Here is a 16570-nt window from a genome sequence, read left to right on the forward strand (position 1 = left end):
CGTCCCTTCGGGCGCGGTTCGGTATGCATAGACTTCGTACTCCATGCTTCCGAATTCTATGGTCTTGACTCTGGCGTACACTTCGGCTCTTTCCTCGCTTGGGGTGCTAACTACTAGAATGTTCTGCGCCGCGTTGACGCACACCGTATCTTCCCCTTCGTGTTCCCTCACCGTACCTGCGGCCGCCATGATCGCGCCCGTGACAACCGAGGTCTCGATCTTGGCCATGTTTAGGCCTCCCCTCGGTCTAATTACAATCTTGTGGTCTTCCCTGGGTATCGTTGCCGGCATACGGGCAGCTCTCTTAATGTTTTCCGTAACGCGCTTGGTGAAGTTAGCCCGCTCTTTAGGTCTCGATTGTCGTTCCGAGGCGAGAGTTGGTCGCTCACCTTGCTGGTCCTTGGTTTTACGCATTCTTCTGCTCGCCGCGATCCATCCGCTCGACTCGCCGGGCGTCGCGTCGCGGCCTCCTACTTGAACGCACGTTCTTCCTCCGAAGTTGCCGACGGTAGTTGCCGGCATGGTCTCGGGTTCCTTGGCCTCGCACACCTCCATCGCCGGTGATGACGCCATCTTGGTCGTACGCGTCGTTAGGCCTGGCTCCGGGGAGAGTGCCCCCGGGGGCCGTACTCGTGAGCTAGGCCTAAGGCTTAGCTCGGCGTGCACATGGCGAACTTTCAAAGTCCAGAAAACGGTGAAAGTTCACGTACCACTTGGTCGATGGTAGTATCGGCCGGTTCCCCGTACCGTACCGCTCACTTTGGTACTAAATAAACTTTCGTAGCTGGCAATTACGCTGCATTAATCGTCACAATTGCAGGAGCTGCAACGAGACACGTCCGCTCCCTCCGGCGATCGCAGCGCCACCTCCCCAACAACCCAAATATTGTTTTTAACATGATGCAACAGTTCTTTGTAGTCTGCTACAATTTGGGCCTCAAAGTGTTATGAACAAATCTGACCACATTCTTCGTACAACTCCCACAGCCTTATCTAGTAAGAGAAGCTGGTTCAGAATCTCGATCGAAATTGACAGGTGCTATTCAATCTGACACGTGCATGTCATAGTTTTGGCGCAGCCCATGCCAGTAGATGACAGCGCAGTGATGGATCCTGTACCATTCTGAATTTCGGCAGGGCGAGGTGAGTTGGTCGCTGATTTGTAGAGCCGAATTATATGATTTCAGGGATCAGCCATTGTGCCGCCTGAGGTATAAACCGTTTCATGCAGGTGAAAAAGGGCATAAAATATTGCATTTTCAGGATCAGTGAACGTTGTCAAGGAAGAAATTAAATAAAGTTAACACGTCCCCTCTCTTTGATCACGCTGTGCTACGTAGTGTGAAACATGTCTTGCCTTATGTGCAGCTAATTCAGGTGCAGCATGTCTGTAAGCCCGCTGCGGAATTCTCGTTTTGTTTACGGGAGGTACACGAAGTTGGGGGCCGCCGAGTGCATTCTTTGTGTTCCTTTGTTTTGTGTGGCAAAGGAGGGGCTTTTTTAGCCGGAGTACCTTTGTTGCGCTGGTATGCGGTAAGCTCTACCGGGATGTCTCAGTGAACGGCACAAGGGTTTCGGCGCGGGATTACGCTGCTATTACGCCGCTATTATGGCTTGCCGACATTGGGAAGTGGCTCGGTCGTCGTCAAGAATGACGAGCTGACGGGAAAAGAAAGGATGCCGTCTCGTAGTGTCGAAAAGGCACGCGGCGTAGGCTTTGAGAATTTGCGAAGCCGGCGTAGGTGCTGTTCGGTTAGGGGTCATTCGCCTCGAGAATGGTCGCCTGGGCTTAGAGCAGCTCTTCCTGCGAGTCAGGCGGGGGGCAGCGGTGTCCCTTAGTCTGAGGAGGGGATTAGCCACGACTCCCTCATTGTGCCGGTGAGCGCGCGCGGACAAACCCGAGGCGGCAAGGCGAGGACACTGTAAGATGTTAGCCAAGACCGCTCTAAGCGTTCGGCTTTGGCTTTCGAGCCGATTCCGCCCGCTCAACGTAATCGTGTGACCACTCCGCGCGGTCAATGACTTTGGGTAGCCGATGTCTTGCATTTGCTTGTCGGTTGGAATAACGTACGCGGGAAACGTACTACACTGTAAACGCAAACTAGCCGGAAATGAATTTTTTAACAAGTGATGTGCCCTCAAAAGTACCTATAGCAAAAAATGTACTCCCTAGACACGGTTTAAAAAAGTGGACGAACCTCCGTGGTAGTACCGTTGCCCATCCGTGTAGCAAAAGAGAGGCTTTAGAACGACTTAACACCCTTTGTGAGATGGCGTTGGGTTCCTTGTGTACTACCACGTCCACAATAAACTCCCCATCTGGTGTAACCATCTCAAGCGGGCGGTCGCCATGTTAGTCTTGTGTTGTTTCCGTGTATCAGCACTTCAACCGTGGCCTAATGCTAATTAGAACGAGTAAGCAGAACACGACGGTTGCATGCAGCTACAAAACCGATACCGTACGTATCCCCGTATAGATACTTCAGCCAGCGCGATCACAGGCAAACAGCGCGGCCGTGTTGTTTCAATCTGTTTATTTTGGCGATAGGTGTTGTCAAAATCTGCTGCTAACAAAGAGACAGTGCTCGCCGTTGCAACAATTGCAATGTTCATCTGCTTCGCTTGCTCGCGCATATATAGACGATTTAAATTATCGCGTCAGCGCACCAACGCACCCGACTGCAGCGACTCAACTTGCCCTGGCGGCACGACTTGCCGCCCGGATGTAAACAACCTCCGTGCTACCAACGCAGCGCGGCCAGCGCGGCCGGTGACTCAGTGCGGCGTGCGGCCGGAGTTTCAAGCCTCGCCTTGGGCCATCGTTTTTTCTTTTTTGAGAAGGACTAGTAAGTGCCATTTGGTGAAAAGATTTTCATGTGCCCCTGTCACACGAGGAACGGCCGCTAACAGCATTTGGATACGGCGACAGCTGTGGACAGCTCGCTGCTGCGTGGTCTGTCATCAGTCGGTGCGTTTGTCAAACGGTTGGGTAGGGTTAACTGCGAAGTACCCGTGCCGCACACAGCACGTACACGCACAGGCAAAGGAGAAAGCCCACAATCGTTTTATTTTACTTGTTTGTGGGTTTTGGGGTATGCATTCGCATTCTTTTGTAGGCCGGTTTGTAACAGGGCATTCGAGATAAAATCGTTTGTCGCGCGCGGCGTGGTTTCAAAGCAACCTGAGGGTTACTTCGTGCTGGCGAAAATCGTAGAGAGGTCGTAGAGAGGAACGTGGAGAGGTCGTGGAAGAGGGTGCTCATAGTTAAAAGAAAGCGTCATGCAAGACGAGAAAAGGAGCGCAACCCGCCTGCGTTTCTCCGAACTTCAGGACAGAGCCGCACACGGGTATGTAAAAGATGCTATGAGCCTATCGAACGATTAAATGCATATAGTGTGGTCCACGACGGCGACGTGGTTCGAGCCCGAAATGTTTTTATTCCCTTTCGGGTGATAATGAGGGGTCGGTATACAATCGGGGCCCGTCAGTCGCCAGCTAAGGAAACAAATTCATGCCCTTATGGAAGAGAACCGAGTTTGTCTTAGCATGACGCAAGTCTGCCTGGCATGAAAAGGGATATCATTTTTTAGAAGCGCAATAGATCAGGATGGCTAGGTTCCGCTGTCTCACCCTTCGAAAGACGCTCCGCTCCTTTCTATTCCCGCCGACGCACGGCCGGGCTATACACCAGCGGCGTCCGCCGCTCTGGCCCGGCGTGTCCGAACTCCTGCCTTCGGGACGCCGCCCCCGCGAATTCCAAGTAACGGCTGGCAGAACCTCTGGTTTCACTCTCTCTAGAGCCACGTGTGTGAATTCAAGTGGCGTCGCATGGGCAATCGTTTTTGGTGTCGTTTCAAGCTTTGCTTTCCAACCACCTTCACAGCGTGGATTGGAGCCAATTTTTGTTATCTTTGGCACACACTCTTTTGTTGGTTATAACTTTATGCCATAATCAATAGTAAGACCATACACAAAAAATTACTGGAATCATCTGACACTCGATTTTGACACGGAGCTTGCAGCTACAAAAAATGTACTGTGGCTTTCGTGACGGATACTTCTACAATCACGTTAACATTAACTAAGGCAGGTGTGTGTGGCCTGCAGCGTTGGTACGTTAGCAAGAATAGCGTTTCCATTGCAACTGTTTTTTTTGTTGCCATGAAATCATAAGTAATTCGAACCATGAACGAGGTTTACGTTAGCTAACAAGACTGTAGTAACGGTTGCGACTACAAATTACCTTATGCACCAATCATGCTTGTGAGCATGGTGACACAAAAAAATTAAGGTGTCGGAATACGGATGACTCAGTCGCCTATTTTATCACTACTGTAAAAAAAAGAAAGTGTTTTCTGACCCAGTGAAGGCATTTCCTGTATGACGAACTGTGTTACGACAGATGACCATACTTGATGACGCAAAGCCGTAACAAATTAGCTTTGGATGTAACACCACGAGGGAAATAGGTGGAGGTATCTACAAGTATAAATGAAACAGTGTGCGCCTGTCCGGCATGAATTCACTATTTGCTGACACGATTTTCTTCTGCAGATCCTGATACATTATCGAGTTGAATGACTTCATAGATCTTAAGGCAGGGCAGGCTGTGCTGTACAAGGCAAAGCTGCAGTTGGGAAGCAAGTTGGTCCCTCCAGCAGAAGTGAGTATTGCCACGGCTAATTACCTGCACTTTTTCTATGAAAGTGAGCCGCCGTGATAGGGGAGAGGCAGTGTAAGGGTTTGCATCTTTAACTGTGTGCCCACTCACTTGATTAGATGCAAGCTGGCATCTTAAAGCAAGAAACAGCAGTTGACAAAATCATGCAATACCAAAGTGTTTTTGAGTCAAAAACAGAAAACCTTGCACGTGTTCTGAAAGGACCCCATGCAACCTCGAAAATGATAACGCACGTTTGTCTCAAACAAGCCTGGCAAGAATTGTCAGGCCGAAATAGACATGAATCACGGTATCATTTCAGAGCATACTTGCAGCGCTGCACTTTTTTTGCATTCAAACGTAGAACGAAATCATGGAAAAATTTCTTGCAGGCACCTTCAAGGGCTTTGCATTTGCCTTCCTTTTTCTCTGGCTTGCTTAATTGGAAATGTTTGTAGTGTGTCTTGGAACGTGGTCACTTTAACCCATACTAGGGTGTCTTTATGTCACTTGTGATAACCACATGGTGCGGTCAGGTCCTGAATTATGAATGACTATACCGAATTACTATACCGAAAAATTAAAGTTCATTTAACCATACTGTCTGTTTTGAATTTTACGTGTGGGGCATTTTTTTTTTTGCTTTTTCAGGCAGATGCTCCTCTGACTCCCTGTCTGCATTCCGTGAACGGGGAAATTAGCCTCCACATCGATGGCCAGCGTGTCTTGACTGCATCATCTTTACTGGGAGGACTGTGTAGTCTGTTTGCATCGTTCTGGGTTTTCAACATTCAATATCCCAAGAAGGCACACAGAGGTCTAATGTTTGTGGATCATGCCTTTTTGGGTCTTGCCAGCACCAAACCCCGTGTGAAGGCTTTAGAACTAATTAACGTTTACCGCATCAGTATCGCTCACTAATATTTTAGTTGTTTTCAATCCTGTAATCATTGGAATGTAGTCAAAAAGAATTGTGTATTATGTTTCTGACTTTTTTTCTGTTATTTACTGAACAGGGGATATTTGATGGGCCATTCTGTATGCTGATAATACTATCTTTAATGAAGCAATAATATTAACGAACTAACTTTAACTTGAAACAATTATCTAAATAATATTGGCAACTGGTGCCAAATGAAACAATTAAAAATTATCTGAAATACACGAATTTCATGGCTTTTAGTTCTCACTCTAAAGAAGCTGTCGTATACCACCCATTCTGTTCTATATCCTTGCAATTCACTGGTCGTAACACTGGTCGTAACAGTTTCACCCATCGGACTCGGTCACTTTTCTTGGCGCATTTGTGTCTTGATGAAAATGCTCTCGTATTTTCTGCTGCATATTTTTCGTTCTTCATATTACTCATTTACCCATAGCCATCTCATTGCTGCCTGTCTCCTACGTCATTTATCTCTCGTGCCTTTACCACCTACAAAATGCTCGTTACCTTTCTACATCAAATCGTTACACAGCTCTCGCTCATTTCACCACCAATTTTAAAAAAAAATTTGTTGTTGTAAACCACGGCAACCATTTTTTTACACTTTGTGTACTGTGTACTGATGCGTACTGATACGTTCTGATAAGTACTGACGCGTTCTCGATCCGTAAGTATTATAAAATGATTTCACTTACAGTGCGGTTGTGTTTGTGCCTATCTTTGTTTTTTACGTATTTCCAGTTCTTGTAGTAATATTGTTTCTACAGTTTGTTCAACTAGCATAGTATTGCTGTCCTCCATTCCTAACTGGCGTGTTATTTAGCAATGCACCATTTGTGCTTTCTTATAGGATGTCGGCCTAAGTTTTTATTTCGAAACCTCCTTGTGTACACCATGTACCCTGAAAACTTGTATGCGAAAGTTCGTTTGAAATAAATCTGAAACCGAGAAAAACCGTGTGATATCAATACTCCCGCTGGGAATTAGAAATTCTCCCCTGTCGCCTTGAAAAAACTCCTTTCAAAAGGCCTACAAAAGCACCCAAACATTCGTAAAACTCCTTTCAAAAGAAATATTTGCTTCCCTTGAACCCCCTAAAAACGCCCCTAAAATAACAATAGTACTTCCCAAGGGAGCTAAAATACTCCTATTCAACCGCCTAAAAATTCCATAAACATCACTTAAAAATGCCTTCAGGAAGTAAAAAATACTCAATTTTGATAGCCTTAAATTCTCCCGAACATTTCTTACTGTACTGTGTGTTTTATTGGCGCAAGCGCGTCTGAGGCCAAAGAGCACCAAGACAATGTTTGTTCACGTTTATTGCTAAAATACCATGGCGATGATGGTGATGTACTTGATAAAAATAGTGTATAGAAGGGTGTAAAGGGCCCTTACTCTAAAAAGGGAAGATGATTAAGATGAGAGGTAACAATGATAATGTTTAAGTGTGACAGTGCTGGGGGTATCATAACATGACCCTAGCTCCAGCGATGGCAGTGACGCCCCTGAAACCTGTTATGAAAACGCTCCGAACCACCCTCACTGTCAGCGGGTGGCCCTGATGTCACACATGGTATGAGATGAGTGCTAAAAATCCAATGTCAGCGAGGTAGGCTAAAAGGCGTTCACTTCCGATCGGGGGTTGATCGGATAAAAACAAAGATGGGTGCAAGGGTATCGTGTAGGTGTATAGTTCGGGGAAGTGTCGTTTCCTTGCTTCATGGTATGCCAAACATTCAGTCAATACGTGGAGAACTGTAAGTCGTCGTCCGCACTTCTCACAAGCAGGTGGTGCTGTTCCGTTTAAAAGGTATGAGTGAGTAGCATGTGTGTGACCTATCCTTAATCTACATATTGATATTTCTGTGAAGCTGTTCCGTTTGTCTGTGTTGTATTTCCCTATTTGTGGTTTTATAATGCGTAGTTTGTTTTCGATTTGTGTGTCCCACTGTAACTGCCAGCGCCTCCGAATCCTACTCCGAACTAATTGCTTCATATCTAGGTAGGGAACATGTGGGATATCTACAACACTGCGGAGAGCCGCCACAGCGGCATTCTGGTCAGCAATTTCATTGCCCGACCCGAACATTTCTTAACACTCCCTAAATACTTCCTTCCTATCACCTAAAAACGCCCTGTTTTGAGGAGGTAAGCAAAACCTCCCTGTTCTATGTAGTAAAAAAACTCCTACAAGGAGGACCACTAGAGGACAGGCGAAAAAGAACCTCTAGGGAGTATATGGGAGGAAAAAAAGTTTAGAGCGTAGGAGTTGCATGAGAGAGAGAGTGTTGGGTCATGTGACCGCAGGGGGGGCATGTTTAGGATTGGTTGGTTCTTTTTGTGCGTGTGTTTTATTTGTTTGTAGTAAACCAATCTGGGCTTTAATATCTGATATACCCTAATGTCAACCCGGATATCCGTCTGACTTCATGTGAACGGGCACGAACGAAATTCTATAAATACTAGGAAACCCATTACCGGGGGTTGGATTTTACTTCTCGCAGGCGCTACGCGCTGTCGGCTATGCTGAGCGACTTCCCTTCTAAGATCCACCACTTGAGTCCATTCTCGTTTGCAGGTACTCTGTACCTTCGGCAATGCCGAGAGTTGTAATTAGTTACCCTATTTTATGTATATACTGTAAATTTCGCGTTTAAATAGTGCTACCCATAAACTTCCAGTTATACCGTACCCAAGCCTTCGTCTCATGGCTGCCGGAGGCCAGCAACCATTGAACCCATCGACTCCTCGACGGCCGCCTCCGGCGGCTTAACAGATCTACGGCCGCAGCTGCGAACATCTCGCCTGGTCCTCATTGGCTGACGGTGGTACCAGCGGATCTACGTTTGGGGGAGGAAGTCGAAATAAAACTTTACTGTTTTCATTTGCACCTATTTCCCGTGCTCAACCACTTGGGAAATATTTATTTCACGGAAACATTTACAGATGCTTCGCCAATGAGCTCTCGCTGTTCAAAAACTTTGCGGCGTAACAAATCGTAGCACCGAAGAGCCTACAGGGTGCAGACACCCGTTTGCACGTTTCTGACATTTGTTGCCTCATTACACAACTGCTAGTCGCAAGAATGATGTATTTAGATTCTCAGCATCGTAATCTATCAATCAATATAGGACAACTTCTTTCCACCCTCTATTCTCGCCTTTAACATGAAAACCCCCCTTGAATAAGCAGCATCAGAAGAGTGCACGGATCTTACCTATAACGGCGAGGCAGTCCGTCGAACCACTCTTTTTTAGCCCCGCAAGGAAAATAAACCTTATACGATACGAAAGGTTTGGCCAGCAGCTTCCCTCTCGCTAAGCTTAGCAGTCTTAATTAAATGCGCGACAGAAATGTGATACACCGGCGTTGCACTGAGCAGTCAGTTTTACGGTCAGGCCGTACTTTTTAACCTTTTAATGGCAGTTTCACTGGAATGGCCAGCACATACGCAGTTTTTTTGGACCTGGTACACAGATGACACAGGATGGGCGCTCCATTGTTCGTATTTTTTTGTATCCCTCTTTACGCAAAAAGGTCCTCCTACCTAGAATTTGTTCGCTGTCCTGTTATCCTTTAGCTTCAGGAGCACATTTCCCTCAAAATGCCAAACGTTAGGAAGCAAATGAAAGATAACCGAGTAAAACTGCACTTTGCTTTGGACCGAAGGAAAGTTGAACTCAATTACCGAAGAAAATACCCCAATCGTCTGATTTCGAAATTATTATCATCACGGGGACGTGGATTTGGGTGTGAACGCCCCGGTAATTTCCAAAAGTTCTCGGAATTGCCGTATTTCTACCAGCTGCTACCCCAACAACACGTCCGAAGGAATCATCGCTTCAATAAGAAGAAAGAGCGACATTGAGGCTGTCAGGAACACAAAATAATCCATACATTCGCTATTCACGCCACCAAATAAATGGACAGATGGGACTGAAAAAAACTTGTTCTTTTAAGTAAAGCATCATAACCTATACGCATAAAAATTAGTCGTGACAGTCTAAGAGGGGTTGCGGGAAATTATGATAGATGAAAATGGAACAGACAGCTTAGGAAACGACCGCAAGCGACCACCTTGCACTTCGGAGGCGCAACTCGCACAAATTAAGAAATAGGTACGACCGGAGGGACTAATTTGAACAATGAGGAGTTAAACATCATCGCTGATAGGATAGACGATGAAATGAATAAATATCCAGACAGAATTGCGATTACGACGAAATGATTGCGTTCATAACGGGTAACATGAATGAAGCAAAGCAACGAAACCGATGGAAAGGAAAGAGAAAGCCGAGGAGCTGGTTGAATACGGAAATAAAAGAGGCTATTGAACAGCGAAAAAAAGGCGTCGACAGGACATAGAGAGGCAAAAAGAACTGGTATAGAACGGGAGCTAGTGAAGGAAAAATGGGATATCTACCGGCGAAAAAACTAGAAGTGCAGAAAATGGTGCAAGCAAAGATAATGAAGAAAAGCGATCAATAGATGGCAGAAATACGGAAGAAGGACAGAAACACATGCAAAAAGATTTGGAAGCATTCAAAATTACTCAGCTCAAAAAACGATATCCATCATAAATTCGTGATTCGTGAGAAGGAGAGCACGCGTTGGCGCATTTTCATGAGATGATTTGTGAGAAGTGTAGGTCAATAGAGACACTGAAGGCTGCACCGATAACATCAGCGCCACAGAAGACCGCGGAATTGGAAACCTTGATTGGAAAAAAACAAAGCAAAAGGTTCTTTCCCCCCCCCCAAGACAGCCGTGGGTCCCGACGGAATAACAATGCAACTGATAAACCTGCTTGGATCTAAATGTAAGGCACCGTTTATGAGGGCAATAGATAATGTGATACAAACCAAACAAGTGCCAGAGAACTGGCTACAAAGTAGGGCGAATTTATTATATAAAAGCACAGCCAACAAATCCACCATTAATTCATACCGACCACTCACAGTAGCGTCAGTTGTATATAGATTCGTAATACAGGCGATAAAATCACAAATTCAAGCATGTGTTGAAGAAAATGAAATCCTTGGGCAACAGCAGGATGGATTTAGACAGGGCAGGCGATTTGATGATAATTTCTTCGTAATAACGCAGTGCATTGAAATTGCGAACGCGCAGAATAGACAATTATGGATTACGTTCTACGGACATTAAATGGGCATATGACAACAAAAACAGAACTGCTGTGGAGAATATGCTGAAATTCCGGGGATTTGATCGCGAGTTAATACAGTTCCTAATGCAATCTATAAAGATAATAGAGTGCACCTTAAATGGGAAGGACAGAAATGCGCCCAGCCAATCCACACCCATAGGGGGCTGAAACAGGGATGCCCTTTGAGCCCAATACTTTTCATGGTTTACATGTGGTTAGAAAAGAAACAGGAGGAAAGTCAAGTAGGGCTCAACCTAACCCTTATTCTGCAAGGCGAAGTGGTACAACAGCGTATTCGGGAAATGGTATGCGCAGACGACATTGTTCTTTTAGCTGGTCACCAGACCGATATCCAACTTCTCATACATTATTAGCGGCTAGGAAGCCACCTACCTCGGGTGAAATTTTAGAGTAGAAAATCGCCAATAATAGTTTTCAATGACAGTACCACTGACGCAGTGTCTATCCAGCATTGCGTATTACCCAGAGTGAAGGAATATAAATATTTTGGAGTGTGGATAAACGAAGGGGATAACTACTTAACTCACGAGGAGCAACTTAACGGTAAGTGAAAGCGAAACGCAGCTATAATGAAACATAGAGCTCTGTGTGCGTATAACAAATATGAAGTAGTGAGAAGAACGTGGAAATGAGTAATGGTTCCGGGTCTCACATTTGCGAATGATGTACCCTGCTGAAAATCAGGCGTTCTATGAGGCCTTGAAGTGAACCAGAGAACGGTAGGCCGCTTGGCCTATGGCGCGCACGGAAAAACAACTAGCGGAGCAGTGCAGGAAGATATGGGCTGGGCGTCGTTTGAAGTTAGAGAAGCTCAGAGTAAAATATGTTTTGAGAGGAGGTTGAGAGCAATGGATCAACGTAGGTGGGCAGCTAAGTTTTTAAGTACCTATACTTGAAAACCGTGGATACGCGGCGGTTAAGGAAGACTAGTAGTCTAACGATGACATACGGAAAGAACAGTGGAGGATCCAAAACAGCCAAGGTAACCAAAAAAGAGCCAAGGCAGATAGAAACGAATAAACGGACAGACACAATGGTAGCTAAAACGTCGTTATAGATGTACAGGGCTGAGAAATCGGACATCACAAGGGAAAATTTCTACGATAATTCCTATGGCCGTGTTTTGCTTTTAGAGGCTAGTGCAGGCTTCTTGCGAACTAAGAGCTTTGTGAGGAAGTATTCACAAAATGATGGGGTATGTGTGGTCTGCAGACAAGAAACTATGCCGAACATAGTGCTAGAATACGAGGGTATCCATCCTCGTGTACATGGAAAAAATATTCGGATTCCAGAAGCCCTAGGATTTAAGGTTATCAGAGAGGAAGTTTACTTCAAGGCTGTCGAGATGACGAAAAGAAGATTAGAATGCTGGTGGACGAAAAGCAGAGAGGGGAATATTGCCTAAGACAGTTACCACATGAAACAGGAAAAAAAGTATTTCGTGCCTAATAAGTTTTTTGTGCCAGCTAAGCAGAGCTAGTATTAAGCCATGAGAATAAAACAGGTATAATAATCCTTTCTGGTAAGATGACAAGTTATCACCGCGCTAAAAAGGGGAAATCAATAGCAATCATCATCGTCGTCATCATCATCATCATCATCAAGTTTTATAGGCCAGCCTATGCGGGTCTCTGCCCTCCCATCCTCCGACTGCATATTTGCACAGTCTGATAACGTACGTTTCCGTTAGAAAAAGCAAAACAACACACATACTCGCGCTTGCCGGCGTCCGCGAATGCATGCACTAATTCTCTCTTGTCAACCACCGTTTCGCACCTATACACAAATTACTCAAAAAGGATTAGGCGCACATGCATTTATATGAAGGGAGGGAAGGATCGCGGTCAGAAATACAGTCAAATCTCGGTACAACGAACCCCACATTAACGAACTTTTCAAATTAACGAGCATTTAAGAAATCCCACGCCGACTGCTTATAGTTTTAATGTAAAATTATTTCACTACTACGTACTTCAGAATAGCGAACATTTCAAAATAACGAACGTTTTATTTAGTTCCGTGCCATGTTAACAACACCTCAGTATTACGAACTGATGATTTCATTGCCGGAGATTCTTAGATTTCCGTTAAACCATCGCGGCAACCGGAGACGCGTATGATAGCAGACGACACGGCAACGCGATGCGCAGAAGAGGACGTCTTGAAACTTGCTCCACGGAATGCGCGAGCCGATGCGAGGGAGATAAAAAATAAGGTGATGAGAAGGCAAAAAAATGAAGCATGGGTGGCCTCCTCCGTCCAGAAAGCAGCGGCCGCCCCATTCGCGCCCCACCTCGAGTTTTTCCACGTTCCGCCGCTGCTCGGGTTGCTTGCTGGATCTTCACGCACATCAACGGAGCTGACCACAGAGGACAATCTTCAGAGCATGAGCGCTCAGGATGAAGGCGGCACCGAGGACGGCATGAACGACGATGCCTCTGAGGGTGCCGCGGCAGTACTCGTAGACTGCGACCATCACGTGACGACTGCGGATGTGCGGGACAGCATACGAAAACTCCGCACATTTCCGGGGAAAACCGCACGGCCACTGAGTCAGTCCACAGGAATATGGAAGAGGTGGAGTACTTCGTGCTAGGAAGCTTGTGCAGCACGCACCAGAAGAAAATGCCCAACTACTTTAAATAAACGTACATTGTTTCGGGATCACTTGTGCATTTTTTCTGACAAATGACTTCAAGGATGCACAGCTCTACAGGTAGGTCGTTTTAGGCATTGAAATGTTATTTGCTGTCTTAAATTTTGCGATTTTCGCTACAACGATTTTTCAGAATAACGAGCACTTTTTCGCGGTCCCCTGAAGTTCGTTATATGGAGATTTCACTGTAGACGTACAGATAGAGCGATATTTCCCGGCTGTCCAACAGTCGATGTATTACCGTCACCTTTACATCCGAACAGCTTCGTTCCGGCGAATAGAATAGCCCCCTATTTCAAGGCCAAAAAAATCTTAAATCTCCGGCAATTCGTTAGATGCACAAAGCGCGAACCCACGTAATTTATGTATTTACTTAGTCTTATTGCTCAATTTCCCACTGCTTTGTGAAAGAAGAAATCATACCATTGAAACCAGTTCATTATTACGAAATTTATTTTGAGCACGTCGGTCCGAAGTAGGTCTATTCTGCATGTTCAGTAGGCAGCTCCATGTTTGTACGGTACTGTTTGTTCAGAGGTATGCTTACCACACTGTCGTCTTAAAAGTGCTTAATATTTCTAAAATTATCCGTTAAGCACGAAGTGTTCTATCTCATTATAAGGTGACGAGGAATTCTATCAAACATCACAGGACCACCTCGAACCTTAGCAGCAGTTGATCTTCCTTAACATAACCATCACGTTCAATGTCGCTTGACTCCGCTCTGACTTGACCAAAACGTGTGGCTAAATTGCTGGTTTTTATTGGCCGAGATAAGTGCTTCCCACTAGTGTCACACGGTATTGGCTTCACGTTAAGATTCCGTTCTTGTCGTGTTTCCGGGTGGACGATGCTGAGCTTCAATTCTTTCCTAAATGGCCAGTCAAGAAAGTCGTCCTGTGTACCCTCGTGCAATTGAACGCATAACCAAAGAGACACGCCGCCACCCTCCTTTAAAAAAACGACTCCCCAAGACATATGGTAGCCCCGTAGATATACTTTGTCGCTCATGCTCCAAGACCAACCATCCTTCGATGCCTCTTCCTTCAGTGTTGCGTATCCTGTTACAACCCGCTGATGAGTTTTCTGGTCACGTGAAACCGATGCCAACGCTGAGGTTATGGTGGCCCTGAACGATTCACTTTTTTCGGCGTAAAGGGATTTTATCTCAGCTACGTTGCGCTCTAAGGTTGGCCCAAACTGTTCCGTTAGTGCTTCCTTCAAAAGAATATCGTTATGGCAAATTTCACTAAGTTTCTCGCTCAGAGAGTCGCACTTCAGGGACAGTTGATTGAGCTTAGCATCCACGTCGCCTACTCGCTTTTCTATCGCTTTTTCGGGTGCAACCATAGCTTTCATCTCAGCCTCGCTCCGTTTAAAACAATCGATAATTTGAACTGAAGCTCCTTCAAATTGCCTTGACAGTGCCTCGAACTGTTGTTTTTGTGTTTCGTTCAAATGATTAACGTTGTGGCAGAACTCAACAAGCTTGTCACTTTGCGAGCCTGTCTCCAAGGAGAGTTGGACAAGCTTTGCATCCAGTTCGCTTACTCGCTGTTCAACTTTTCTTTCAAAAGCTACCAAATTTCCCCTTTCGTTGGCATCCGTCCCGTGCGGTGCTTCAGGTGCCGCATGAAATACAAGCCCTGAACACAGGGACTTCAGGTGTGCACACACGTCACGGCTCAGCACTGCCGCCGTGCACGTCGGGCAGTTGGTCACGTGGTATTGGCACTCCTGGCGATAGTGCTGGGCGATCTGCGAAGCTGGAAGGACGACACCGCAGCCGCTGGCTTCGTTCCAGCAGTGTACCTGCATGACAGAGAACCAGGAAGCAGTGACGAATAGAGAAACTGACACGTTTTAACGTGTTGCACACGGTGTAAAGTTTAACAGCGCGGCTGTTTAGGCTGAGCTCTGTCCATGCGAATCCGTAACAGAAAGAAAGAGAGAGAGAGAGAGAGAGAGAGAGAGAGAGAGAGAGAGAGAGAGAGAGAGAGAGAGAGAGAGAGAGAGAGAGAGAGAGAGATACTTTATTTTATGATGCAGTTAAGAGGGCGGGGTGGCCGGTGGCATAAGCCTGACGGTGACAGCGGTGGCTCCGTTCACCAGGGAGATTTGGATCTCTGGATTGGAGCTACTCAGCGCCCCCTCCCACTGCTTGTCACGCGCTATGGAAAGAAAGGGATCATTAGGACATGCCCACATTAGGTGAAACACGGTGGCTAGAAAACTCTGCTCGGTGAAATGGAGAGAGAAAATACTACGACAATAAGAGTGAGAAAAAAGGGCACGCAGGAAAAAATCTACGATTAGGCGTTTGGAGTGCGATACTCAAAAATATTCGCGCAGCTTGCGCTTGGAGTTTAGCACTCGAGAAAAAGCAGAGCTTGGGGTCGACCTAGCTTTTCCTCAGACTGACAGCGGACCCCAGGTGAGAGAGAGCAGAAGGAGCACGTTTAAGCGAATTCCTACAATGAAGAGAGGCAACCCATGTCTGTCACCCTCGATATTACCGGCCGCCAAGACGTCGTCCCTGCCGACCGAGTCACGCCCACTTCCGTCGCCTCCCTTGCACCCACCCAGGGCTTCCTGATATCCAAGACCCCGCCCCGAAATTTCCAAGTTAAATAGAGCAAAAATGTCCCGTTGGGATCACAACGTCCTCTGTCTCAGCCTCTACGGAGGAAACCCTGTAGCCGCTAGCGCACTGTTGGTCCGCCGCGCCGAAGACGACGAGGACGAAGGCGGGAGCTCGGCTCATGCCTGCGGCCATGAGTATCCTCTGATCTATGAAAATGCTAAAAAAAATGTGTTTTCTCTCTCTCTGCCCCGTGGCACATACTAGCCACACGCTCGCGTGCGCTCGGTTTTTTTTTGTTAGTCACTAGGCGACGGTCGTGCCGGGCGCCCAGCGGCAGGAAATTTTTTTTTTCATCAATTTTTTCTTGTTTGTTTTGCTACGGCAAACGGACCAAGCTCAAGCTCAAACAGCTTTGCTGTTAAAAAAACACTTCCTGTCGTCATAATAGAATCTGAGTCCATCGCGTTATGAAACCGGCGTCTATTCGGTTGTGCTGGCATCGCATTTGGAGCGCACATAATTTTATTTGGGTTTGC

The 16570-nt window shown here is 46.2% G+C and overlaps 1 protein-coding gene across 2 annotated transcripts in view; it reads right to left on the bottom strand.

Annotated features, from left to right (window-relative positions):
- LOC144137959 (TNF receptor-associated factor 5-like) overlaps nt 1–16570 on the bottom strand; it is a 199709-nt gene that overhangs the window by 165624 nt on the left and 17515 nt on the right. Inside the window, exon 2 of one of the 2 annotated variants that reach the window (XM_077669996.1) lies at nt 13652–15262. The exons of the other annotated variant lie outside the window; for it this stretch is intronic. Within the exon in view, the coding sequence (XP_077526122.1) occupies nt 14096–15262 (1167 nt within the window). The 3' untranslated portion in view covers nt 13652–14095. Of the gene's footprint in view, nt 1–13651; nt 15263–16570 lie in introns of those variants that run through there. 2 annotated transcript variants of the gene reach the window in all.

Source organism: Haemaphysalis longicornis, unplaced genomic scaffold (genome assembly GCF_048455015.1).
Source record: "Haemaphysalis longicornis isolate Haplotype H1 unplaced genomic scaffold, Haemaphysalis longicornis Haplotype H1 scaffold_5, whole genome shotgun sequence".
Lineage (NCBI taxonomy): Eukaryota > Metazoa > Arthropoda > Arachnida > Ixodida > Ixodidae > Haemaphysalis > Haemaphysalis longicornis.